At 32.4% G+C, this 25,624-nt stretch overlaps 4 protein-coding genes across 4 annotated transcripts; 1 reads left to right on the forward strand and 3 right to left on the reverse strand.

Annotated features, from left to right (window-relative positions):
* Positions 1-1,444: 1,444 nt before the first annotated feature.
* On the reverse strand, positions 1,445-10,316 carry Cth (Cystathionine gamma-lyase). Its single transcript, XM_013321434.1, has 8 exons — positions 10,162-10,316; positions 9,639-9,803; positions 9,091-9,287; positions 8,490-8,580; positions 7,150-7,417; positions 3,687-3,839; positions 3,166-3,340; positions 1,445-1,958 (listed from the first exon to the last, which is right to left on the reverse strand). The coding sequence occupies exons 2-8, from the start codon at positions 9,789-9,791 to the stop codon at positions 1,814-1,816; spliced, it is 1,182 nt and encodes a 393-aa protein (XP_013176888.1). The 5' UTR covers positions 9,792-9,803; positions 10,162-10,316; the 3' UTR covers positions 1,445-1,813.
* A 278-nt stretch (positions 10,317-10,594) lies between these two features.
* Ctf4 (Chromosome transmission fidelity 4) lies at positions 10,595-17,593 on the forward strand. The gene is made up of 16 exons (XM_013321849.1): positions 10,595-10,790; positions 10,892-11,135; positions 11,360-11,606; positions 11,695-11,810; positions 12,082-12,250; positions 12,353-12,475; positions 12,743-12,953; positions 13,335-13,517; positions 13,913-14,075; positions 14,326-14,452; positions 14,580-14,788; positions 15,164-15,262; positions 15,615-15,737; positions 16,069-16,380; positions 16,743-16,886; positions 17,111-17,593. The coding sequence occupies exons 1-16, from the start codon at positions 10,714-10,716 to the stop codon at positions 17,354-17,356; spliced, it is 2,793 nt and encodes a 930-aa protein (XP_013177303.1). The 5' UTR covers positions 10,595-10,713; the 3' UTR covers positions 17,357-17,593.
* Positions 17,594-18,277: 684 nt separating this feature from the next.
* Positions 18,278-22,460, reverse strand: LOC106124611 (mitochondrial enolase superfamily member 1). Its single transcript, XM_013321463.1, has 9 exons — positions 22,308-22,460; positions 21,791-22,009; positions 21,505-21,627; positions 20,969-21,119; positions 20,319-20,476; positions 20,049-20,191; positions 19,768-19,931; positions 19,293-19,474; positions 18,278-19,012 (listed from the first exon to the last, which is right to left on the reverse strand). Exons 1-9 carry the CDS (start codon positions 22,404-22,406, stop codon positions 18,878-18,880), a joined length of 1,374 nt encoding a protein of 457 aa, XP_013176917.1. The 5' UTR covers positions 22,407-22,460; the 3' UTR covers positions 18,278-18,877.
* Positions 22,461-22,852: 392 nt separating this feature from the next.
* Positions 22,853-25,575, reverse strand: imd (death domain-containing immune deficiency protein). Its single transcript, XM_013321464.1, has 4 exons — positions 25,166-25,575; positions 24,839-25,005; positions 24,266-24,400; positions 22,853-24,112 (listed from the first exon to the last, which is right to left on the reverse strand). The coding sequence occupies exons 1-4, from the start codon at positions 25,470-25,472 to the stop codon at positions 23,972-23,974; spliced, it is 750 nt and encodes a 249-aa protein (XP_013176918.1). The 5' UTR covers positions 25,473-25,575; the 3' UTR covers positions 22,853-23,971.
* Positions 25,576-25,624: the final 49 nt, after the last annotated feature.

Genomic DNA, 25,624 nt, shown 5'->3' on the forward strand with positions numbered 1-25,624 from the left:
CACCAAAAGTATTCAATTATATCGGTAACTTTTTTGATAAAATAAAACAATTTTATGTATTTTCGTTATTCTTGTAACATTTTGTGCTTAAAATACACTATTTGTGAAGATGATTCGTATGTTTTAACAAGCTCAGGTTCGGCCTTGGGTATAAAAATAAGCTAGACGATTTGCAAGAAATTTTGGCGAAGTAATTCGAAGTATAGTTTTAATGTTGTTATATTTATTGCTAGCTTTTATCCGCGACTTAGTCCGCGCTAAATTAAAAATTCTTGTAGTAAATCATACAGCTCATGTCCCTAAGTAATAATGTTGCAAAATAATTTTTAAAATCGTACCAGTAGTTTTTGAGTTTATTCGTTACATACTAAACTTTTCTCTTTATAATGTTAGTATATATAGATAGTTTAGAAGTCTAGATTGGACTAGAAATAACCCAGAAGCAATTTTTAAACAAAGTAATAAATCAAATTCTTCTGATTGTTTAAACGTTATAAGTACCTAATTTACGAAAGTTTATTGTAGCTCGGCAAATGAAAGATAATAAGAAATGTAATACCATTATTCGTACTTTATTCTAAAAGATTGACGATATGTAATAATTAAATCTGTAATTTTCTCCTACTTTAATATAATAGCAATAATTTCTATATTTAACATTTTAAAACCAATATTATAAACGTAAAAGTTTATGATGTAATTGATATTAACTAAGAATAGGCTGCTTATTAATTCTATTCCTAACAAGTAACATGGAGAGTTTATTTACGAAATAACCTTAATGTAAGTAATAAATGGAACTTCGAGGCCCGCAAAAAATATTTCATAAAACAAAACAGAAAAAATCTCAAAAGTAGTTTTTAATCAAAGAGTTTCTTTATTCAAAACAGAGGCAGGAAAGTAACACTTGTTTATTGTCTTTAAAAAAAACAAGTGATCTTTGTGTCAGGCGATGACCCGATTTGATCTATGCTAAAAAGCCCTATTGTGGTTAAAAAAAGGAAAACATTGTTATCATATTTAGAAATTCAAATTAGGTTCATTTGGTATTTTAATAAATAAAATGCAATCATTTGAATTGATCTATATTGACATAATTTTGGTTATTTTAAAATCAAATTTTTTACACATTTATAGCATTATACATTTATTTATATGACGATTTGTTAATAAAATATTTATATGTAATTACAATTTTAATTGATTGTAGAATTTTTATAAAAGTGCAAGACTTGATACTGTACAATTTCTATTTAAAAGCATTTAAATAAAACAATATATATAAAAATAATATGATTGTATACATTCAAAAAGGTAATAAATGCAAAATACACTATTTTCTTAATAAAACTATAAATACAATGAGGAACTAATAAAGGAAAAAATTGTCTATTTGCCCAACTGACATACTGACAGCAAAGGAGGGTCGATGTCTCCATTCCATTGTGACTTCTTATAACCTCAACTGCTTAACTAATTTTAATCAGTATTACTATTAGCGTAGAGTTGAAATCGTCGTAGCCCTTGTACTAAAACGTCGTATTGCTATCTCCTTCATTATCTTTGATAAAAGAGAGACAACAATATGTATTGATTGATACTCAGATTTTTCTCTCTTGTCTCCTTCTGTCAGTCTGGCTTTGTTGGTATTTAACGGCCTAACCAAATAATCGATCCATTGTGAGTCTTTAAGTGTTTTTTCTTCGATCATAAGGATTGGTTCCTTGATTCGGCTGTTAACGATTATTTGTAATAATTTTGTTTAGTAATTATATTACTATCAATTTTTTTATAAAAAAAAATATTAAATTAATCAGAAGGCAGCTTTAAAAGCTTGATCTAGATCGTCAATCAGATCCTCTGTGTCCTCGAGGCCGACAGACAGCCTGATGAGGGAATGCGTGATGCCCAGCTCGTTCCTCTGCTCCTCAGGTACAGACGCGTGGGTCATCACTGACCTGGAAGTAATCATATTCATATTATACCATGACATACAAACATAAAACGACGGTACTTATACATAAGGTCGAAACTCTTTTTAAGCAATATCACTTTTTATGCTTTTCAAATACCGAACTGATAGTTGTTTAGTCGAAATTTGACCATAATTCACAATATTAGAGTAGTTTAATATATATCAAAATTAGCTTTGTGTACTTTTTTGTGAGCATGAAACTGCGGGATAAAAATACATACTATATGGGATGTTAACTATCACTATAACGTAATTTGGGGAAAGAGAGAAAATATCGTTTAGCAACTGGCAAGTTTCCAAATTTTTCACTCGGAACAAATGACTAGATAAATGAGAAATATTTACAACGGCGAATCGACTAATATCCACGTCGCGGCGCACCATGTCAAATATAGATTTATATTAGAATATAACATACTTATCAATCTATACAATAAATAAAATTAGATTGTCTGTATGTAACTTCGAATAATGATCTATTTGCTTGGCGTGTATGATTTTTTATCAATCTATCTGTCCAGGCGTGGAGCAAGAGATGAATTTGATTTAGGTGACATCTTCCACGAGGCCCTCACATGGCCTTTTTTTTACTTTAATTTTTATTTCTTTCGTAAAGTAGTGCCTTAGGCCTCTCGTTTTCGTATTCATGTATATTAGAATGCCATTAATAACCATAGGACTAAAGACAATGATTATTAGAATTTTGTCAGATTGACTGCGTGTTTGTGGACGCTAGTGTCAGAAACGGTAATAGTTTTTTTTTTACTTTTTCTTAAAATATTAATCTCGTATCATGTATTTATATTTACAATCCCGATCAAGTTTGATAAGAGTAACATTTTTCAATAATAACAAAGGATTTATTAAAAAGTAATTAAAGTTTATTAGCATCTTAATCCAACTTATTAATTAGTCATGATTTGATAAGAAGCGCATTTATTGTTTAAACAGAACGTAATTGCATTGTTAAAAGTTTTATACAAAGACCCATACGTATGGAATGAAGATTGCATAGATTTAAACTGTTACAATGCGTTGTGTTGTATATTTCCGTCAAACGTTTTGAAGAACATAATTCAAAAATTTTGAAAAAAGTAAGTATTTCTATTAAAGCTTATCGGATAAACTTTGATAAAAGTAAGCATTTATTGCCTGTTTTGATATAATACGATTTCGTTTAAACTACTTACGGTAATTCAGCTAAACTCTCATATCCGCCGAGACTTTCGGCCAGGATGAACAACTTTATGGAACTCAAAAACTTCCTAGACTCCTGTAGTCCGCCGACATGCTTGAAACTAAACACTCCCGAATGCCCCGTCATCTGTTTTTGTGCGATGGCGTACTGTGGATGTGATGGCAAACCTAAAAATGAACAACGACCATTAACAAGACGTAAAATAATAGACAATAGATTTTAATTATCCGTAAATAGAAATAATTAACAAGGAATAGGTTTAAGAGGAGAATGCTTGGTATAATAACATTCAAACATCTTGTCGGCTCGGAACATCGTAGTTTTAGGTGTAGCGAGGCATAAAGGGATAGCGAAAGAGGCGCACTGCGCAGATGACCTTGACCGCCAAAAAGATTAACAATAATAATATTATAAGATTGAAGGATTCTAACAGGACCCAACGTCAGGTACGACTATGGTCAAAAACTAATTACCCTAAAATTGTAGTCAATAATGACACATAGTAGACTTTACCTGGATGTAAGACTTGAGTAACTTTGGGATGATTTTCAAGCCATTTAGCTATTACGTAGGAAGACTTCTGATGCTGTTCCATTCGAAGAGCTAAAGTCTTTAGACTCCTGTTGACGAAATAGCAATCTGTGGGTGACGGTACCACTCCCATGGCTGCAACAATAATTTTTTATAGAATATAATTACACTCGCACTCAGAATGGTTAATGAAACCGGAGGATGTTAATCCTTCGTTTAGGACCTCCTAAGGATCTCCGTTATTAACATATCTGAGTGCGGCAGCTAGATGAGAACAAACAACTTTTCATTACACTAGGTCAATGAATGTCAACGACGTTAATGTAGTACAAACAAATGCGGGCTTTGTGAGTTATCTGAGAAACTAGGGCAAAAATTACACATAATGTAAATTTGCTGGCTGGTTATAGACATAAAGAAAAAAAATTATAACTGTCATCAATAACCAAATACCATATACATAATAACCATATACCAAGTTTCCTTCAACTAATAATCCTTTTATTTCGTATAATTATGTCTGTGTACATATACATATAAACACACATCAATCGAAAATTTCTTTGTATGGGACCATTTAACACTACTTTGCAAGTTTGAGCGGAAGAGTTTTGTAAATATTAGTTTACATTGTGAAATACAAAGACGGAATACAATGAATCATAGAAAATGACAATTATTATTAGTTAGAACTGAACTCATAGAAACACTTGAATATAATCAATTTTGTGATCATTTTCTATGCAAGTCATCACTCGACCGTCACTCGACATGACTTTACATAAATACAACTGAACGCATTGTTTCCATTAACCAGGTGATCGTCAGTAAGTACCTATATTTAGTTATAGTTACGTTTAATATTCCATACAACTTAATGCTAACGTTTAGAGTCCGCTTTATGGGTTATTACTTCATCCGCGTGGTGTTAAAAGGACTTAATTAGTAATCTATGTGTTCTACCAGGCTATATTCTACATCTATGCCTAAATCCAGCGAGATCCATACAGCCGTTCTTGAGATATCTTCAAACAAATATTCATCCATCCATCCAAACATTCGCATTTATAATGTTAGTAAGATTATACAAAAATCCTTTCCTCTCTCGTCAACTTTAAGCATAGTTAAGCTATAAAATATTCGTTGTTGTAAATTTATTTTTAAAATGAACATAGAAAAAGTATAGTTATACATAGTTAGGATTATGACTAGAGTTAATAGTTTTCAAGGATTTCCTCTTTAATATATTGAACGGAACAATAATAAATGTTGAATATATTCACGCGAGAATTTCATAAATTTCGTCTAATGTTTCTAAATATAAGCCGTTAACCGCAGTGTTTGTTACAACTTTAGCGAACGTCGTATAAATTTACGTTAACTTATATTAATATGATTAGATGTTACACAAATAATAGAGAGAACGTATGAAATATTTGCAATAGATAAAATTGATTATCTATCTATAATTTATAGGAGTATTAGGATCCATATATCATACAAGTCGAGTCGTTTATCAAAATACAATAGAGCCGTAATTCCAAGCTTTAGGTACTATGACATTTTATGTACACTTATATCAACATTATTTATAATTTATGTTACATTTTCATATTATGATGACTAATATCGAACTAGTAACAGTCAAGATAAAAAACTGAAGAAATAAAGTCATTGATATCCAAAGATATGTATACCTAGACAAACACAGAAGTGAGGCAAGATAAAAGGTCTCCGGGGGCTTCTTAATAGTAAATTTCCCCGGTATAATTTTTTTGTATCATAAGTTTATGTGTATTATCTTGATGGTTTAGTTGTTTACAGGGACCTGCAGTTTGCATAGAATTTTTTCTTTGTAGCTTAGGTATTTACAATATTTATTTCTCGTACGTCTAAAGTGGTATTATCAAATTATATCATAGTAGAGTATAATTTATTATTTATGTTATCGTTCTATGGTAAATAAATTTATAGCGTAAATAACTTGAAGATTGATTACAAGAAAACCTGCAATATGTTAAGAATTACACTTACATATTTTAAAGACATTCAATTATTCCTGAATAAAAACAGAGGTATGCATGCCTAGACGAACGTGGTACGTTTTTTTATGACAAATGGCGGCGAACGGAAATACCTAGGAATTGTCCTGGTAAAAAATAATAGGGTATGGTAAAATTTGCGCTTCATGTTTGTTTTGATAGTTTGTGGGTTTTGCCCAGTCTACTGTCATCTGTACAACAGCTGATCTCTACCAAAGCTGATATGTTTTAATAACACATAGCGACGTATAACTACATGCTATAATATATATAGTTAAAAGATATTGTTTGAAACTTGAATGAAAATATGTACTTTGCAAGAATTATTTGACCTTGAAATAATTATAGGTTCTTAACAAAGGCGTCACTTGACTTGCGTCACGCGTTATGTGAAACAATTACCTAATTTAAATTGCATGGTGTAAAATATAAAAGGCCGGATACATAGATGATGTAATGTTTCAAAAGGAAGACAACAAACAGTATAGACAACAAAAGTGTATTTTTAAATCGGCGATGTTATTTTAACAAAATAAATGCATATTTAATTACATCTAGTGACTATTTGAATGGTTCACTTGTAAATAACTAATACATAACATTGTTTTTTACATGAGTATTCATTAACGTTCAAATTAAAGCAAAGACGTTTTAAAAGAATACCATTTTTTTATTTTCCAGACATTATTTCCAGTGTCCTGCTGTGTAAATTTAAAAAAATGTTTTTGCATAATAAATATTGTCACAGACTATAAAATTTATTTAGGCATTATGAGTCATTTGTCTGGGGAAAATCGAATATTCCCTTCGGTATATTTCCGACATGTTTGATTACGTTTAAAAATAATACAAACGTATAAGGAAAGACACTAATAAAATTACGATGACGCGATTACTTTGGAGAAACAACTTGTTCCCAATTCTATAGTTCGGCACCAGCTTGTATGTAGGTGTGTCTAATCAGATTCGCGTATTGATTAACTTTGCATAGCAATGAACCGGATGTATTTAATATTTTTTTCTTTATGAGCCCTATCAAATAAGTCCTTGACTCTTTGAAAATGTGACTTTTTTGAAAATGTATTTTAAAATTTTTACAAAATATCATAACTAGTTTTTTTTTCAATATTATTATACGATATGTTTATTGATTAAAAAAAAAGAATACTCCAAAGAAAAATGTCGCATAGTAATAGTTAGTCAGAGTCGTATGGAAAATCATGGTCATTTTATGAGAAATATTGTTCATATTGGTCTATTTTAATCGATTTTCGAACCTTACCGGATTCAAGAGTGATTCCACCTGGTAAGAATCCTTTCATGAACCACATACTAATAACATTCGCTTGTCTTTGCTACTATTTGACTTAAATATGAATATCATATGTATGTGAAAAACTTACCGTTTTGCAAAAATCTTAATCTCTCTTCCAAACAATCGTCGTTAAGGACAGCTGCTCCCATGATGACGTCAGAATGTCCATTCATGTACTTTGTTAGTGAATATACGACGATGTCCGCACCAAAGTCGAGCGGCCGCTGTAGGTACGGTGTTAGGAAAGTGTTGTCGACGACCACTATTATGTCGCCCATCTCCTTAGCCACCTCCGACACAGCGGCAATATCTATTACTTTGAGAAGCGGATTTGTTGGGGTTTCTATCCAAATCATCTATAAATAAAATTATAAATTGTAACATACGATCACATTATCTGCAGATATTTTAAGTAATACATGCAAAAATATTTACTTAGATGAAAAAAGTTTGTACTGCATTTGATTTCTGGAAAAAAAACATACCGAATACCGACCCTACTGTGCTTAATTAACGCGCAATTTTTTTTTGTCATCGAATAATTTAAGAAAAAAAAACTGCGGATACCTACAGCATATATTAAGATTTATCACCATCGTTATCTTAACGTAAACATTTAATACCGAAAGTAGGCCTCTTTAGAGTTGGAAGATGACATACACCTTACTAATATTATTATTAACTCCGTATTACAAAAGAAACCAACGTGTTACAACTACGGTCCTTTACTTTAGTTAGTTAAGCCTTTTCTTCTTTCGAGTTAAGTTTTTTTTACAAAAATGTTATAATTTTTGGATTGTAAAAGATATTTGAGAACAGAATTTAATTTGGTCATTTACACATCAAAATAATCCAGTATCTTTAAACTTAAACATGTACTTTGTAAGAAATGAAATATGGTTTTACAACCGCGCACGCGCTTATCTTAGTATTATAAACATTCGGCTGTTAGTTTTTTGTAATATGTAATCAGTAGTGTTATCAGAAACTTAACCTTTACTAAACGTTTTTTTAACATATGCAAATTTTACACAAATATACTTGCGATGTTCATATGCAAACATTCTTATCAAACAATTTTGTTATGGTTTACACGTTATTATGAACATTTGAGTAACATAAAACAATTTCGCGATAAATGTTGTTATGAATGATTGATTACTAAAAAGATATGCTTTTCAAAACAATCCAGCAATTAATCAATTTCTTGCAAAAGCCAATATGAAACACTTTTAATAATTTCACCACAATATTGTAAATATTATTGCACTTTTAAAACAACATATTATATATAAAATGATGTATAGATCACTGTTTACTTAATATTTTTATAACATTATTAAAAGAATTTAAATTATATCACACTTTGACTATATTTATCCTGTCACATTTTATTTTTCAGTTCTTGAAGGAAATATATTGAATTACCTTTGTATTATCCTGGATAGCATTTTTAACACACTCTAGATCTGTGAAATCAGTAAAAGTTGTCTGTAGACCCAATCTTTCTAACACCCGCCTGTAACAATTAAACAATTTAGTTATATTTATTTACTAGCGGACCCGACAGACGTTGTCCTGTCTACACGTCTTTAATTTGAAAATTTGACACTGAGATGGTAGCGCCGTCTGTCGGATCCAATGTAATACATTCCAAAATCAACAACTACTAATAAATTAAAAATTAATTAAAAAAACATTGTCCAGCGGACAAAATTGTGAATCTAAACCATCCCCAGATCCCCTTGAACACACACAAAAAATTTCATCAAAATCGGTCCATTCCTTTGAGAGAAGTTCAGTGACATACACACTCACAGAAGAATTATATATATAAAGATTATTAATTTATAGTTTAAATATTACAGGATGTAACATGCACTGTCCAATAAAAGAAGGCAATGTAATATGGTAGCATTTACTTAGCCAATTTGAGGTGGCTAAAAAAAATCACCCAGGAAAGTAAGTAAAAATTATCAAGTGATGTTTCTCAAACCATATATTGTAGTGTTCCAAACTCAATATTTACCTGAACAATCTGTTTGTGCCTCCGTATACATCATCACAGGAGACAATATGGTCACCACAGCTAAGTAATGATGCAATAGTAGTTGTTGCTCCTAAACCTGATGCAAAAGTTAATGCATGCTTCCCTTTATCTAATGCAGCCAAGCATTCTTCTAGTGTATTTCTTGTTGGATTCCCTGATCTTCCATATTCAAAGCCCTACAAATATCATTACAAATTACATACAAATAAAATTAATTTACTTGAATAAATATAAGAACAAAATAAATATTTTACATGATATATAAAAAAAATAATATAATATGAGTAATTACAAACATCAAAAATACTATAATTAATTTTTTAAATATTTTTTGTTTTAATAGGAAATTACTAGTAATATCTGTTGCAAGTTGCATTTGAATGATGAAATGATGCAACAAATGTCATCAGGCTGCTTCAACATACTTTACACATATTTTTTTTGTATAGTTTTATCCACAATTAAGCAATAAGAGTAATGCATATAAAATTATGTAAATGTTATTATGTACTTGTGTAATTACTTACAGTATGTTCTGCAGGTGCAGGTTGCTTAAATGTTGTAGATGTAACTATGGGTGGTACTACAGCAGCAGAGTTCCATTTCTCTGGATCTTGACCAGCATGAATTGCTAGTGTGGCAAAACCAGATATTTTGTTTAAAAAACCGTCGCTAGCCATTTGGTGATGCAACTAAAAAAATATTAAAGTCTGTATAGAATACACAATTAAAACCAATTAAAGACAATGTCTGTCCGAAATTAAAATGACCTTGCGGAAAATGTCTAACCTCAATAAGAATTGGAAGTTTAATTACTGGCTATGGGAGTTTAATTACACTTTATAGAGTAACAAAAATTAGAAGTTTGGCTTTCAGCAATAATTAATTTAATGTTGTGCAATAATTTGTTCTTATATCACAGTTTTTGCAAGTAATTTGCTGGCTAATACATCAAAACCGTAGTAACCGGTAACTGGTGCCGGTGCTGGTGCTTTCATCAAACGTTGAGACCGTGTCAAATTTCAGTTAGGAAATGTATTTCATACTTACAGTGCGCTTCACAAATCACGAAAAAATAAATTGTATTTTAAGAAACAATGTAGTTTATTAAAGGATTAAATTAAATATAGTCCGAAATTACGCGAGAATGCAACAAAATGACACGTACTAACAGATGTGAAGTAAAGTGTCGAATGAAAATGAAAAAGGAAAATAAAATTCAAATTCAAATTGTTGGAGGGGCATAGATAAGCGCTTGTCACTTGTCATGACTTAATTTTTTTACGACAGATAATAAATATTGCTGTTAATACCACACCACGATTTCTTGGTGTATTTGCATGGTTATTCACGGTATAATACGTATTAAAAGTTTTAAATAAAAAAAAATGTCATTGTCTTGACTTGGTCTTGACCTCAAGGTTTATGTGGCCAGGTCATAAAATTAAAAAAAAAATTGTCATTGTCTACTGTCAATCAAAGTTCGCGCCAAAATATGACAAACTTTTGAGATGTTTATTTTATTTTTACTTAGCCAAATAAATAAGTAAGGATAACAAATCGAGTAACATATGAAATAATTTTATTCAGCTTGAAGTAAAAATGAAAATTGAAAGTAAACCTTTAAGATATGCTCATGCCGAAGGACACACAGATGTATGTTTTTCTGAAGATGGACAGTAAGTTAATTTTGGTATAAACTTGAATATTGACTTGTGTTCTCATCACTTCATTAAAACTGAATTTAGTAGGTAACGCGAATAAATGTTGTTATTCCCAGGCACATAATAACATGTGGACATGATGGTGATGTAAGGATTTGGCTTGGTATTGAAGATGACGACCCAAACTCTCACTGTGTTGGAGAAAGCGCGCTCGCCGTGTGTTTTAAGGATAAAAGACTGTATGTGGCAAATGACAACCATACAGTTCAAGCATATACATTCCCAGCATTTGACAAAGATGGTATTGTCACCAGATTCACAGCACCAGTTACTCAGATTATGTCCTCACCGCAAATTGAGGTTAGACATCACTTTATATTGTTGTATATTTTAATAATTTAGTTTAAAATAGTAGATCTGATAAACGCCTCATAATATTATTTTAATGGGTACCTTCTTTTTTCAATACACCTTTGAAAAAAAATTGAAATAATAACTTTAGATATGGTAGTTTAAGTAAACAAAACTTAAAAATACCTAAGAAATATGTAAATCTTATGAGTACTGATTATATATTTTTCCAGGTGTTGGGATGTTGTTCAGAGAATATGGAGTCTAAAATTTGTAACCTAGAAGGTGGTGCTCCATTGTTTGTGATGACAGAACATAAGGGTCCAGTGCTGAGTGTTGCAATATGTCCCCATATGAAGTATGCGGCCACTGCTTGTGGAGATGGAGTGTTAAGGATATGGGATATAGACACACAAAAAATTGTTAAAGAAGTGACCTGTGTCCCTAAAATAAACACATTCTATGCCGCAAAAGTGTTATGTATGATTTTTAAAATATTAAAATCTTATCAGTTTTTAAATGAGGATTCTTGTTTTAATTGATTTGGTGATTTAAATTTTTTTTGCAGGTAGAATAAGTTTTGAGCCATCAGAAGGAAAATATTTGGCATATCCTAATAACAGAGAAATTATATTACTAGACTCTGAAAGTTGGGGACAGAGACTCACATTTACACATAGTTCGGTTGGTTTAATTGTTATTCTTATATTTTTACACACCAAGAAACATGAAATATAATCCAAACTATGTTAGATAGCTTCAATTTTTTGGTTAAACGATATATAATCTTGAGTAAACCAAACCTAAGGTTTTTTCTTCATCATTTAAGTACTATGCCAAGTCATGATTTAGTTTAGTTATGCATTATCTATATTTTAACTTCTGTCCATCAATCATACTTACTTTTTGATACTGTTCCTTGAATTTTTGATGAATTTCTTTAATTTTTTTCCAGATAAAATGTGCAATTTCCCAATGCCTTTTCTCGCCATGTGGTCAATACATAGCGGGGAGTACAGTGGCTGGTCAAATAGCAGTGTGGGAAGTACAAAGTGGCACTTGTATAGGCATCATTGAACATCCAACATCGCATAACGTTTCAGCCATGGCTTGGAGCCCTAAAGGTTGGTACTAAAATGGCCTTTAATAGTACATTAAGGCGTTGTTATTAAGGCGTCAGTTGGAGGTAAGTGCTAAATATTAATTTTCATTGATTTATATGGCAGGTAATGGAGTCCTGGCATATTGTGATATTGCTGGACAATTAGGAATGCTAGTGAACTGTTATGGACAAGACAGCAACAAAGTAAATGGAGACTCAGAAGATATTGAAATGGTAGAGAGAGATGGTAAGAATTTAATCAACTATTACCTGACTCCGTCGGCCCGGGTTAAAAAAAACTTAATTTGTATCCTATTTCACTATGTTCTACATCTATGCTAAATTTCGGCGAGATCCTTGTAGCCATACTGGACATACCTTGTAATACATATTGATCTGACCATCCAGACATTCTCAGATATAATATTAGTAAGATGATTCAATCACAGCAAGTTCTTTACTTAATTACAAACTATGTTTAATAATTTATTAGAAAAGCATGTATATATTTTAGATAATGACGATTTAGTTGAGAACCTCATACATAACTATGAAAGTGATGATGACAATGCAATATCCTTGGAGAAGATCAAGAATGATACTCTGGGGCTGACAACGGAGCAGGAGTCTCGGCCGCAGTCGCGACACGCCGCGCCCGCACCCTCCGCCGTGCCCCCGCAGCCGCCCTTCCAGCCCTCCGCTACACCTGCACACTTGGAGCACAGGTTATTTTAAACTAATTAGTAGTTGCCACTTAATTTAAGATCTTGGCTTCTCAGAATTTTACATAATTAGCTGCTCAGAATACCGTTATAGGTGTAGCCGGGCATAAAAGAATATTGAAAAAAAAAAACAGTGTTTCTACTGCAAAAACCAGTACAAAAACATTGTAATATTATTTTTTCAAATTAATGTATAGAATGTCTATGGAATTGGGCTAGATTTATATTGCTCTGCCTTTATTTATGTTGAAAGGATGTTTCATTAAAGTTTGTAATTATTTAGTTAAAGACAAAAAATCGCAGTATTCAAAAAATCTATGTATGTACCTAAAAATTTTGAACATACTGTTAATGTATTAATACAGTTTTGTTTTTTTTTTTCAGATACATGTGTTGGAATGATATAGGTATAGTGAGATGCCACACCGCAGAGAATGGGGAGTCGAGCATTGACATTGAGTTCCACGACTCCAGTTTGCATCATGGAATTAATTTAAACAATTATTTGAACCATACTATGGCCAGTTTATCCTCCAGTGTATTGGCTCTGGCGTGTGAAACACCTAGGTGAGTTATGTAATGTTTTAACAAATACATTATATAATATATTAAAAAGTACTAATAATATGTTTCTACTATTGTTCACTTGTCACTCTGTCTGCGAAATTAAAAAATAACATAATTTGTTGTCTATGTTCTTTCAGACTATGTTCTATATCTATACTAAATTTCATCGAGATCTTTTCAGATGTTCTGGAGGTACATTCTGGTACATTCTAAGCATCCATTTAAACATTTGCATTTATAATATTAAGATTAAAAAAAAATCATTTAAATTTTAAAAGAAACAGTGCAGATTCTATATATTTGCCTCCTTGCAAAAATGTAACATATATTATTTCTTTCACTAAAGCAGAAAAAACTCGACCGTAAAATACAAGTGAAATATTTTATGTTTCCAGTAAACTAGTATGCATATCATTGATGGGTAGCAGTAAGGAATGGAGTGTCGCCATGCCCGATACTGAAGAGATATTGTGTGTATCAGCCACCAGCGCGCTGGTCGCCTGCGCCACTGACGCACGACTGTTACGGCTCTTCACAACTATGGGTACACAGAGACAGGTACATGTACTTAAAAAAATATATATTAATAAGTACTGGTAGGAAGGAAATACGAAAATGAGACGGTGTATTGACTCAACACTAGCCTTATTAAAATGTCGACGTATATGTTTCCTCACTATTCATTCTGACACTAGACTTTGTAACGAAAGCACGTCACTTCTTCTTCTTCTTCTTCTTCTTCTTCTTCTATTAAGAAATACATTGATTTGATATATTTCAACTTAATATAACTAACACTTAATTCCAGGTAATATCATTACCAGGACCGGCGGTTGCATTATCTGGATTCAACACGACGGTGATGGCAGTGTACCACAGCACTGATCCAGGATTATCGGATCAGCATCTCGCAATGGACATTATAGCTCTTAATGGTAATTTTTTAATGGATTACATTCTAAAAAAACAGTCCAATTTTATTTCATTAATTGCAAAACCAAGTCATAAACTACATATTAACTCTTCACATCACATAACAACCTTATAACTTATCATTTTCAGGTCGACAAGTACGAAGCAAAACGGTCCATTTGCCTTTAACCCCAGGATGTAAGTTAGCTTGGCTGGGCTGCACAGACGTGGGATCACCCTGTACATATGACACAGCTGGTATACTGCGATTGTATGACATAGCCAGTGGCATCTGGATGCCTATATGTGATACCACCGCACACTCTAAAGGCGCCTCTGATACCTGGTTTATTGTGTCTGTAAGTATATTAAACTACAAAATAAGTATTAAGGTAGAGATAAGACTAGCTGTTGCCCGCGAGACTGTAGTCTGACAGAACATATGAGCTACTATTTTCTATTATCTATTCTGGCTGATATTTGGCATAGATACATCTATCTATAAATATCAGCCAGATCCATGCCACACTTCTTGAGATACCTTATAACAAACATCCATACAAACATTTGCATTCATAATATAACTAGCTGTCGCCTGCGACTCCGTCCGCCCGGAATAAGTTAATAAGTAGCCTATGTGTGTGTGTATGTGTCCCGCAGCTGTTCTGAAGATATCTTCAAACAAACATCCATTATCCGTATTAGTAAGATATGTGGCATATTTTTGTTTTCAGATAAGTGAGCCAACACAGACAGTGCGAGTGATCCTCTGCAGAGGTACTTCGTATCCTCTCACTGTTCCAAGACCTATTGTTACTGAAATACCTCTACAAGTAAGTACTTTCTAATTGTATACAATTTAGTACATGTCCTCATAAAAATACATTATGGCCAATTGTTATTCAAGACAGTAATTATTTTTGTACGAAATTTCATCCAGATCTGTTCAGCCGTTTTGGAGTTTCCCGCAAACATCCATCTATATTAAACTTTCGCTATTATAATATTACTAGTCGCCTGCGTCTCCGTCCGCGCGTTTAAAAAAATACAACATTATTAGCCTAAGTGTTTTTCCAGGCTATGTTCTACATCCGATCCGTTTTGTGGTTCTGGAGATACCTTCTAACAAACATCCATACATGAAATAAGAAAGAAGTAAGATTAGTAAGATAATTTATATTTTAGATCCCGCTGTGTGAGTTGGACAATGAGAAATCTCAGTACGAGGAGCAGCTGGTGCGGTGGGCGCACACCACCGCTGATGTAGACGTCAAGACCGCCAGGGAGACCGCTCTCAAACTATTCGCTGTATGTATTACTAGCGGTCGCCCGCGACTTTGTACTTGTGGGATTAAACATTTAATTAGTAGCCTATATTTTCTTCCAGACTATGTTCTACATCTATGTCAAATTTCAGCCAGATCTATACAATCGTTCTGGATGTACCTTCTAACATCCATCCAAACATTCCAATTATGTAAATAAATAAAAGATGAATTCCACACGTGGCACTATTTCATATTTTCATCGAGTTAAAAATTAGACTTTACAGTAAAAAGTGAACCCTATTGTCGAAGATATTTAAGCTGTGGTTTTAAATCTAATTTAACTTTATGAAATTCCTACTCTTCCAATGTAGTTGGCGTGTCGCAGTGAGATCGAACAAAGAGCGTTAGAACTGATGGAACTTCTAAAGGACGAGAAGTTGCTACCGTTAGCTGCTAAATACGCGTCACGTCTCGGTCGTATGCACTTGGCGGACAAGTTGTCTGACTTGGCCGACAAGTGGCACACTGACGCTGACAAACTGAACGTGGCTCACAACTCTCACTTCCAAGAGTTGGAGACGCAGGAGACATATGATGTGACACAGGATGATATGAACTCCAGTATTATCATACCACAAAGGATTAACAAAAAAGTAGAAAGTGTTGCACCTATTAAACCAGTGGTAAGTAATTAAATCGCCATCAAACTATTTGGCTTTGTTTAAATAAAAAAAAAATGCACACTCAGAGTTGCCATCACAAATTATTTAGAGCGAAAAATATTTTATTTTAATTTTTAGTGGATTTGTTTATATTATTCACTAGGTCTCGTCCTCGACTTAGTCTGGGCGGTATTAAATAAAAAACTTTATAAGAACCCTATGTGTTCTTCCAGACTATCTTCTACTGTGCCAAATTTCATCAAGATTCTTTGAATCGATCTGTAGATATCTTTAAACAAACATAAATTCATCCATCTAAAATTTCGCATTTATAATATTAGTAAAGTGAATATTTGCGTTATTATGTATAATTTTTATTTCAGCCAATAAAATCGTCTCCTATGGGCAAGCGGAATCCGTTCAGAAAGCAACAGGACACTATCAAAAGTGGACAGAATCCTTTGAGCTTGACGGACAGGACTCTGGTTGAAGTTCACACAGTCCCGGAGGCTACAGAAAATAATGATGTAAGTATGCGATGTTATTTATACAGCTACAATAGGCTTGAAAATCATCTTTAACCAAAAAGTTTCTCAAATTTAGTTAAAAGATCAATATTGTTTTTTGCATTATTAAAAAAATTTATGTTTCCTGACTATCTTGAAATCATAAAGTTAATTTTGTGTCTACCCAAATATTTATAAATGTATGTATGTGATAATCCTAAACAAAATGTTCATTTGTCCATCAGCCCTTAACACCACTGGAAGGTGAAACATTTGTCCTATGGTTTTCACGTAACAAAAGTACACTGGAAGAACAGCATCCTGAGCTGACACCTTCGGAACTGACTCGTCAAGGAGTGAGGATGTTCAAGAGCATTCAAACTGCATCTGAAGGTCCACAGAAGAGGAAGCTAGAAGACTCTACTGACGCATCAGTCACTAACGCTCCTAAACAATCTAAACTTAGCGCTTTTGCCTTCCAGAAAAAATGACCATAGATATTGATACTATTTTTATACCTTGACTCTTAATAAATTTGATTCGGTATCGTCCATTAATTGCGTGTGACTCGAAAAGGGGGGATTTGTTTCGAAAAAAATCATAAAACATCACAGAGAGGGTGGGTTGAGGGGTGAACATATTACGTGTATTTTCTGACCGATGCTGTAAATTTAATGAATAAATCTATAAAAGAAAGTAACACGTAGTTACACTATTTATAACTCAAGAACGAAAATGGTAAAAAGGAGGTAGCTTAGAGCCAGGAGACGAACATAGGATACTATTTATTCATTTTTTTCGAATTTATGTCTTGAAGAGCTGTTTTTTATTTAACTTACTAATATTATAAATGCGAATGTTTAGATGGATGTGATGGGAATGGTGGATGGGTGGGCTACACTAATAAGCTTTATTATATATCCACGCGGGCAGAGTCGCGTGCGACAGCTAGTTAACAATATTTTGAACATTTCAATATTTTTTTGGAGTAAAAATACGTTATTTTAGGTATAGGGAGGGGTCTATAACCTCACCAGATATCAACAGAGGGGTTTAAAAAGTTGCTGTTATCACGTGATTAATGGACGACCCATTAAATATTATATGACAGGGTTTAATTAGATATATAATAATATAAGGGAAACAGGATATTTTCAAATTACAATTGTCGAGACTTCTGTTTGATTTTTTTTTTTCAAAGAGTGGCTACGTTGGTTAACAGTTGCAACTTATACTGGAATTAATGTCATTTCAATAGAACTGTCTTTTACCTTTTTACGTTTTTGTTGATATGATCGGCGATTTTTTTCAAATCTATAATTTTGTTAAATATATGACTGGTCTAATTAAGTATTTAAATATATTATATAACATTTAATGTATGTAAATATAATTTAATAAAACATTACACATTAAATGCAGTTTTGTATATATTCAAATTTTTTTTTATTAAAAATAACATGTGATTCTCAAAAACGTTACCATAGAACTTCACTGTGGTCGCACTAATGTTAATACATATTGCTGTCCCTTTCATTTACATTGATATAATAGAGACTGACATATGTACGTAACGGCAATGGAATTTTTTTTTTGAAAAACACATTTTAGTAGTACCATAAGTATATATATCCATCATAACACTTGAAAAATTAGTATAGTCAAAGCTGGATAAGCGAGTATCATTGTGAGGTCCCGACGGATATTCATAGAGAAACACGGGTTAACGGGAAACATAAACGAAAAAAATCAATCCATTGGATTCTTGCTTATCCAAGTTCGACTGTATTTTGTTAATATTAGTAGATTTTCATAAATTTACTAATATTTCTTGTACCATTCCATCTAAGTTCTACGCTTATGTTAGGATATGGTTTACGACAATAGTCGAATGGCGGGATTCGAACTCCCGATCTTGTGATCGGAAATCCGTACCATTAACCACTAGGCTATTGCCGCTTCAAGTATTTAAATCCATAATTGACAATCTAAATAATATTTGTAATTGTTATTTATGCATTTGCTAGTTCTGTATCGTCGGGTGGAGGAAATATGCCTTCATTCAACATCCGCTGCCATTCACTACCATTGGGGTATGTGTATTTCTCCAGTGTTTCTGGTAGGAATTGAGTGCTGTATCCAGACAACTAGAAATAAAATATACAATTAGCTTAGGATAAAAGTAATAACGGTTAGTCTGAACTGTTAACATTGAACGAACCAAAATCTAGCAGTGAAGTTTTTACTAAACAATACAAGCGACATTCTAATATTACTTGCAAACTACATGAACACACAATAAATATTTAGTTATGAAAAAAGTATAACAATTTAACATCTGTTTGTAGCAAAGTCTGAGTATGAAAATTAAGTCCACACTAACAAAAACTTAATATAAAAAAGTTGAAAATCCCAAAGTAAACTTACTTTAGGTGCGAGATATCTCGCGTTCTTAACAACAGTGGGGTCGTAGAAATGTTCATGTTGTTGGTCGACGTACTCTATGAGCCGTCCCTCCATAGTGCCGGAGAGCGAGGCGTAGTCCCAGTACTGCAAGTGTTGTACCATCTCGCACAATCCCACACCTCCCGCGTGCGGGCACACTTTCACTGTTACAAGTTCAAATTCAAGCTTAAAAATCGAACTTAATAATAAAAAAAAATGTAAGCAAGTATTCATACAACATTCATAAAACTACACATACTAAAATAAGAGTAAAGACTAATTGTCGCCCGCGACGTCGTCTACGCGTAATTTAAAAAAAAACTTATAAGTAGCCTATGTTTTCTTGTACACTATGTTCTACATCCATGACATCGAGAGATGTCGAGACGTTCAGGAGATAGCTACTAATAAACATCCATCCATCCAGATAAGAAGAAATCGTTTAAATGAAACATACCATTAAATTTGTAAGCCATCAAATATACGGCGAGTATTTCGTTAATACCGCCAATACGCGCGGAGTCGATCTGACAGAACTGCATACCCCCGCTCTGCAGAAATTGCTTGAACATGACGCGATTTGCGCACATCTCGCCCGTAGCCACACCTATACCGTATGGTCTACAATAAAAAAATAGTAATTATAGACTGACCACGAATATAGGAAACCTGCCACGAGGGCTCGACAAGTTTAGTGCCATTCGTCTTGTGAGTACACTGCAAGAAAATCATATTTACCTTAACGCCTGAGAAATGGTGGCGTGCCCCAAGACATCGTCTGGTGATGTTGGTTCTTCAATCCATAATATATTCAATGGCGCTAATTTCTTCATCCAGTCAATAGCTTCGTTAACACTCCAAGCTTGATTTGAATCAACCATCTATAGAACACAATCATTTCTATAAAATTGGATATCGAATCTTAAATTTGTAGTAAACAAATAAATATATCTTTGATCAATTGTTTATGGGATGATAAACCACGATAAGACATACGTGAGTTCATACCAAGAATCTATCCTTGCCAATGTATTTCCGAACTTGACTGCATCTTCTGTAATCTTCTTCTAAATTCAGACCGACTTTAACTTTGAAATGAGTGAAGCCAAGTTTTATATATTTTTCACAAAGTTCTTTCACCGTCTCATCGCTATATCCCAGCCAACCTTAAATTATAAACAGATAATTTATATTTATTTAGCATTTTGTTATAAATTTTAAAAAATATGGAGATGTAAAATGCGAAATAAGTATGGTAGACACAAACGGAAAATACGGAGATACCAGGCATTTCTCGCTGTATGTAGAAACTGTGGAATCCCCTGTAAGATTTATTAAATAAACTAGTTGTCGTCCGACCGCCCGCGAGGAATAAAAAAAAAACAAATGTGGTTCCCCATGGTGGTGGCCTACATGTGGTTCCAGAATACGTTCTAGGACTGTGCAAAATTTCAGCGAGATCCGTTGAACCGATCTAAACATTCGCTTTTATACTTTTAGTAAGATTTAATAGACAAGCGATTGGACTGCAAAATTTTTCTCGCTTATGGAGTTTGTCGGGAACTGACGATGATTTTATCGTATGAAGGTTTCTCCCTTATCCAGGTTTGACTGTACAGTTTCACGGTCTTAAAAATTAAACAATCACAATGTCTTACCAACTTGAGTTGTGTACGCTGGATATCCATTTTCCTCTAAATACTTAACTCTTTTCTGTTTGTCATTATTTTTATCTTTAAGCAATTGTATTGCTTCTTCTTTAGTTAATACATCGGTTATGTAACGGAAATCGATCGTTGACACCAGCTCCTGTAATTATTACATAACATTGATATTTGATAACTTATGTTTGTCTTTGATAACTTTCAAACCCTCTTATTTAATATTTAAATAAAAATAATAGCAATATCAAAAGTAAACATATTACGTGACATTCAGTTATATAATCTTTGCTTAATTCTATTCCTATATGTAATTATGATATTGTAAATAATTGATAAATTTCTAAATTAAATCATACAATGGTACCAAAAATGAATTTTAGACTATGGATTTACAAAATATTAGCTTGTAGCAAATCCAGCTAGTTTTATTGTTAATCATTTACAAGTTTTTATTGCTATTTCGACCGAACACATGTTTCACATTCTATAATAAAAACTTAATTACGCTTTTTATAAATTATTTAGTTTACCTCAGGTTCCATGTCTACTAACAACCTCCACACTGGCTTGTTTTCTAGCCTGGCCCAAAGGTCCCATAGGGAATTTAATATGGCTGCCACCGCTAAGTGGCTTACTCCCTTCTCTGGACCAATCTACAAAAAAGTATATTAATTTTATTTTACAACCATTTAAAATCGTAACGTAGGTTTTTAGGACTATGGTAAAACTGAAATTAATGTTTTACTAGGAATAGTCCGCAACCAGAGGAGTACCAGAACCTCTTTTCTTTTAAATGAAACATCGCGAAGTACTAACCCATCTCATCTGCGAGTCATTCGTGATGGCGCGCCAAAAGCCAGCGAAGTCCGCGAATATATCTGCCGCGTTCTTTCCCAAGACGAACTTCTTCAAGGACCTGATAGTGAAAACAACTACCTCGGTGCCCCTCCCACAGGTAAACGTCAATCCATAGCCTTTACTACCCTTCTCTGTTGTGATTGTGACGTAAGCACACGAGTAGTTTGGATCGGTGTGCTAAAATAACAAAATTTAAGTATGTTTTTCGCAATGGACAGTTAATCACAGAATTCTAAATAAGTTGTGGGTAAATGCAATATTTTACACGAGCAAATTGCTGGTTGGTATGTAATACCGATATAATTGTATATAAACACAAAAAAAACAGAATGTTTACATTTCGTCACGTTCAATGATGTTACAAAGTCGTATGTTAATTACAACACATAGATAATATAAAAAACAAAAGCCAAATTATTAAGCATTTTAATTAGATATAAATACCATAATTAGGATGTGTTAATGTGTATATTACCAATGCATCAGAGCCATGTCCACCAAGCGACGTAGGAAATCTAACGTCTTTGACGTCGATGTCTACGATTTTTAATCCGGTTCTATCAGGCACGGGCATCTCTGCGCAGTATCACTTCACTACTGAGCCTGAGCTCATTAACTGCGCGAAAATGTCTTGTTGCTCTGTTGCCCTCAGATAACCTCATTCATTTCGTTATCAACTTTTAAACACAAAAAGATGCATAATGAATGTAGCATTTTTCTTAACCATATTTTATTGAGAATGAATGAATGTCGAGTGGTTTACTTATGTAATTAAAAGATATTTTTTTTAAAACTTTTTAATATAAACCAAGTACTTAATTGTTCATATAAACATTGTATATTCTTAATCTATTAAGCTCTATTGTCCTAATGCTATTATTTTGATATTAATCATTGTTGTTTGACATAGGATTAAATTTTAGGAATTAATATGTTCACTATTTTATGTCAAAACCGAACTCTATACCATATTATAAAAATATGCAAAAAGTACAAAACAATGTCTTTTACAGTACAGTATTAATCTTTAATTTTTCACGAGATTAATTTTGGCCCCAGGATAGAGTTAAAATTAAATCCAAGTTGTGAATGAAAAAAATTAATAAGCCCAATTGACAAATTGAATAACTTGAATGATTAACACAATAGGGGGTCCTAATAACATGGTCTTTTTACCCCATCCCGCTCTGGATGTGTTGAGGTTTTAGACTTTCTCTAACCCTTCATAAAGAACGAGTAGTATTTTAATACATAATATTTTACCTATAACAATAATATAAAATTCCAAATTAGTTACATACTTTTCCTAAATACCTCTAACAGTGTTATGATTACAAAGTATATAAAATAACATATTAAACTTAATTATGAATATTTCTAATATATAGGTCCCATATACAATCACAGCTAATAATTTTATCACTATAGATATGTCACCTATAGATGTGTTTCATACAAGATTTACACATAAAAGTGAGTCTATTTTCCAAATGTCATTTTGTATTGTCAATATACCTCAACAAAAGGCCTCCGGAAGCTTATTTTCCCTTCACTTTTGTGCGTATTTTCTATTGGTTACATATCTACGTTTAGTACGTTATGACTATGACAAATCATACTATTAATCTCTGTGAAACATTTTCTAATCTATCACATAATAATAAAAAAATGAACAATATTTTTTTTGGAATACTTTTAAAAATCTGCTACTGAAGGTAAATATTACTATATTTTCAACATGATAAAATATGGCCACACATCATTAGATAATAAGTCATTTCAAAACAAGTTAATTTGTAAAGAGTTTAACATTTGTTAACACATTCAGAACCATCAAGTCACCTAGTGAGTTCATAGTAATAAATGAAAATCAGTGGCATTGAATGTGTTAAGTATTTTGAGCTGATACAATTTAGTGTTACTTCAATTTTATGTTAAATATCTGTTAATTACATTCATTTATAATAAAAATTCATTTTTATAAACTATCTCCTTCTAAAATCACAGACAAATATAACATCATAGACTATAATTGTCTATGATAACAATAATTGCATTATTGATATATTAAAAGTTTTAGCATCACATTTTCTTAATGATAATTTAATTAACTATTAAATGCTCATTATGATGTGTTCTTTATTGCTTGTTCTTTTTGTATATGATGGCCAATTCTTTAACCAGTTGTCTCTCTCCTTCTTCCCAGAGCTGAGTCGTAAGCTTCCCCAATGTCCCATCATCATCATTACGTACCCAATCTAACAGAAGTTTATAACGAACCTAAAAAGTAGAATATTGTCATGAAGTAATACTTTTAATTTTATCAAGGTTTGTCATAATATTATAAAAACAAACAAGTAATATCAGAAAATTATGTGCAAAGCCATGGGTAATGACTAGTCATTGATGATTGAATTTTATTGTACCACATACCTCTGCTATGCCTTTTCCAGCTTCGTCTATCTCAAATGTTTCAATTCTATTTTTGCTGTATCCAAGTGCTATAAAAACACTGTGCCAGTTTTTACCAAGGTTTTTTGATATGTAATCTATATACTCATGATTAGGCTGAAATGATAAAGAGAAACTGCATTAAATTTTATGAAATAAAAAATTACATGGTAAATAATGTTGAAAAATCAGAATGTAATAAGAGAAAGCAAATTTGATATTAGTATGTAATATGTGGCTTTCTTCACCAGCACCGATATAAAAAAGTTCATAACTGAGGAGTTAAAATTACACAGACTTGAGTATTGCCTCTTTTTATACTTTGCTAGCAGTTGTCTGTGACTATGGCTGTATGGAATTTAAAAACCTACTATTAAATATTGCCTATTTCACCTAAGGAGTTTAGCTTCCTAACAGTGAAAGAATTTTTCAAATTAGTTTAGTAGTTTCGAAGCCTATTCAATACAAACAATCTTTCCTCTTTAAAATATTAGTACAGATACTACTAAAACTAGATATAATTAGAAAAAAACGACCACTTTTTTTCAAATTTACCTGAATTGTTGCTTCCATAATAAGCATGATAATGTTACTCTTTTCAATGTATTCTACATCTTCTTTGGCCTGTTTTGACTGAACATTAGTTGGGCCCATGTAATAGACAATTTCATTACCCCAGTGCACATCACGAGAATTCACTATATTGATTACATTTCCAGTGGCTGTTAACAGAAAACAATCATATTATTGGATACATACTTCAATGTTTAATCACCATACAATGGCCTGATAGTGTGAAAATATTAAGTTTTTCATCTCCACACTTTGTTTTTTTTTATTAGCAGTATAAAATGTAAAAAAAAATTAAAGTTAAAGGCAAACCTTGAACATTAACGTTGTTGTTGCTGTGTTTATGTTCTTTGTCTTCCTTTGGGGGCGATCCGAAAGTATCCTTCTTTTTTTTACCAGGTTTAAAGAAATTGTTGTTGAAAGGTGTCTTTTTCTTTTCTTTCTTCCGTACATCAGCATCGACATCTTCCTGTTCTCCATTACCATTAAATTCGCTTTCATTCTCTCTGTTATCATTTTCACTGAAAACTTCTTCAGCTTCGGGACGCGGTGGTCGGGGCACTGCATCAGATTTCAAATTACGAAAGATCTCAAAAAATTTTGCCCCTATTGCGGCCATGGTAATATTTTGTAGATTTATGCGAAATTTTACAATATTATAATACAAAAAACATAAAAACCCCTTGATTAGCAACACAGTGACGTATAAATGACGTAATGACGTTTAACGTCATGGAGTAAAATTATGTCAGTGTCAAAATTTATGACAAC

This window comes from Papilio xuthus, unplaced genomic scaffold (assembly GCF_000836235.2).
Source record: "Papilio xuthus unplaced genomic scaffold, Pxut_1.1 DF825946.1, whole genome shotgun sequence".
Lineage (NCBI taxonomy): Eukaryota > Metazoa > Arthropoda > Insecta > Lepidoptera > Papilionidae > Papilio > Papilio xuthus.

Bases quoted from the DNA above. Each gene is read 5' to 3' on its own strand.
- Cth (XM_013321434.1), bottom strand. From the start codon at position 9,791: ATGGCTAGCGACGGTTTTTTAAACAAAATATCTGGTTTTGCCACACTA. The intron at 9,288-9,638 runs GTAAGTAATTAC...TGATATTTGTAG, and splicing joins CTGCACCTGCAGAACATACT to GGCTTTGAATATGGAAGATC. The intron at 7,418-8,489 runs GTAATTCAATAT...TTTTATTTATAG, and splicing joins CTATCCAGGATAATACAAAG to ATGATTTGGATAGAAACCCC.
- Ctf4 (XM_013321849.1), top strand. From the start codon at position 10,714: ATGAAAATTGAAAGTAAACCTTTAAGATATGCTCATGCCGAAGGACAC. The intron at 13,518-13,912 runs GTGAGTTATGTA...TTATGTTTCCAG, and splicing joins CTGGCGTGTGAAACACCTAG to TAAACTAGTATGCATATCAT. The intron at 16,887-17,110 runs GTAAGTATGCGA...TTTGTCCATCAG, and splicing joins AGGCTACAGAAAATAATGAT to CCCTTAACACCACTGGAAGG.
- LOC106124611 (XM_013321463.1), bottom strand. From the start codon at position 22,406: ATGCCCGTGCCTGATAGAACCGGATTAAAAATCGTAGACATCGACGTC. The intron at 22,010-22,307 runs GTAATATACACA...TTGTTATTTTAG, and splicing joins GACATGGCTCTGATGCATTG to CACACCGATCCAAACTACTC. The intron at 19,932-20,048 runs GTAAATATGATT...TTTTTATTGTAG, and splicing joins ACCATTTCTCAGGCGTTAAG to ACCATACGGTATAGGTGTGG.
- imd (XM_013321464.1), bottom strand. From the start codon at position 25,472: ATGGCCGCAATAGGGGCAAAATTTTTTGAGATCTTTCGTAATTTGAAA. The intron at 24,401-24,838 runs GTAAATTTGAAA...TTATCATTTCAG, and splicing joins TTATGGAAGCAACAATTCAG to CCTAATCATGAGTATATAGA. The intron at 24,113-24,265 runs GTATGTGGTACA...TCTACTTTTTAG, and splicing joins CTGGAAAAGGCATAGCAGAG to GTTCGTTATAAACTTCTGTT.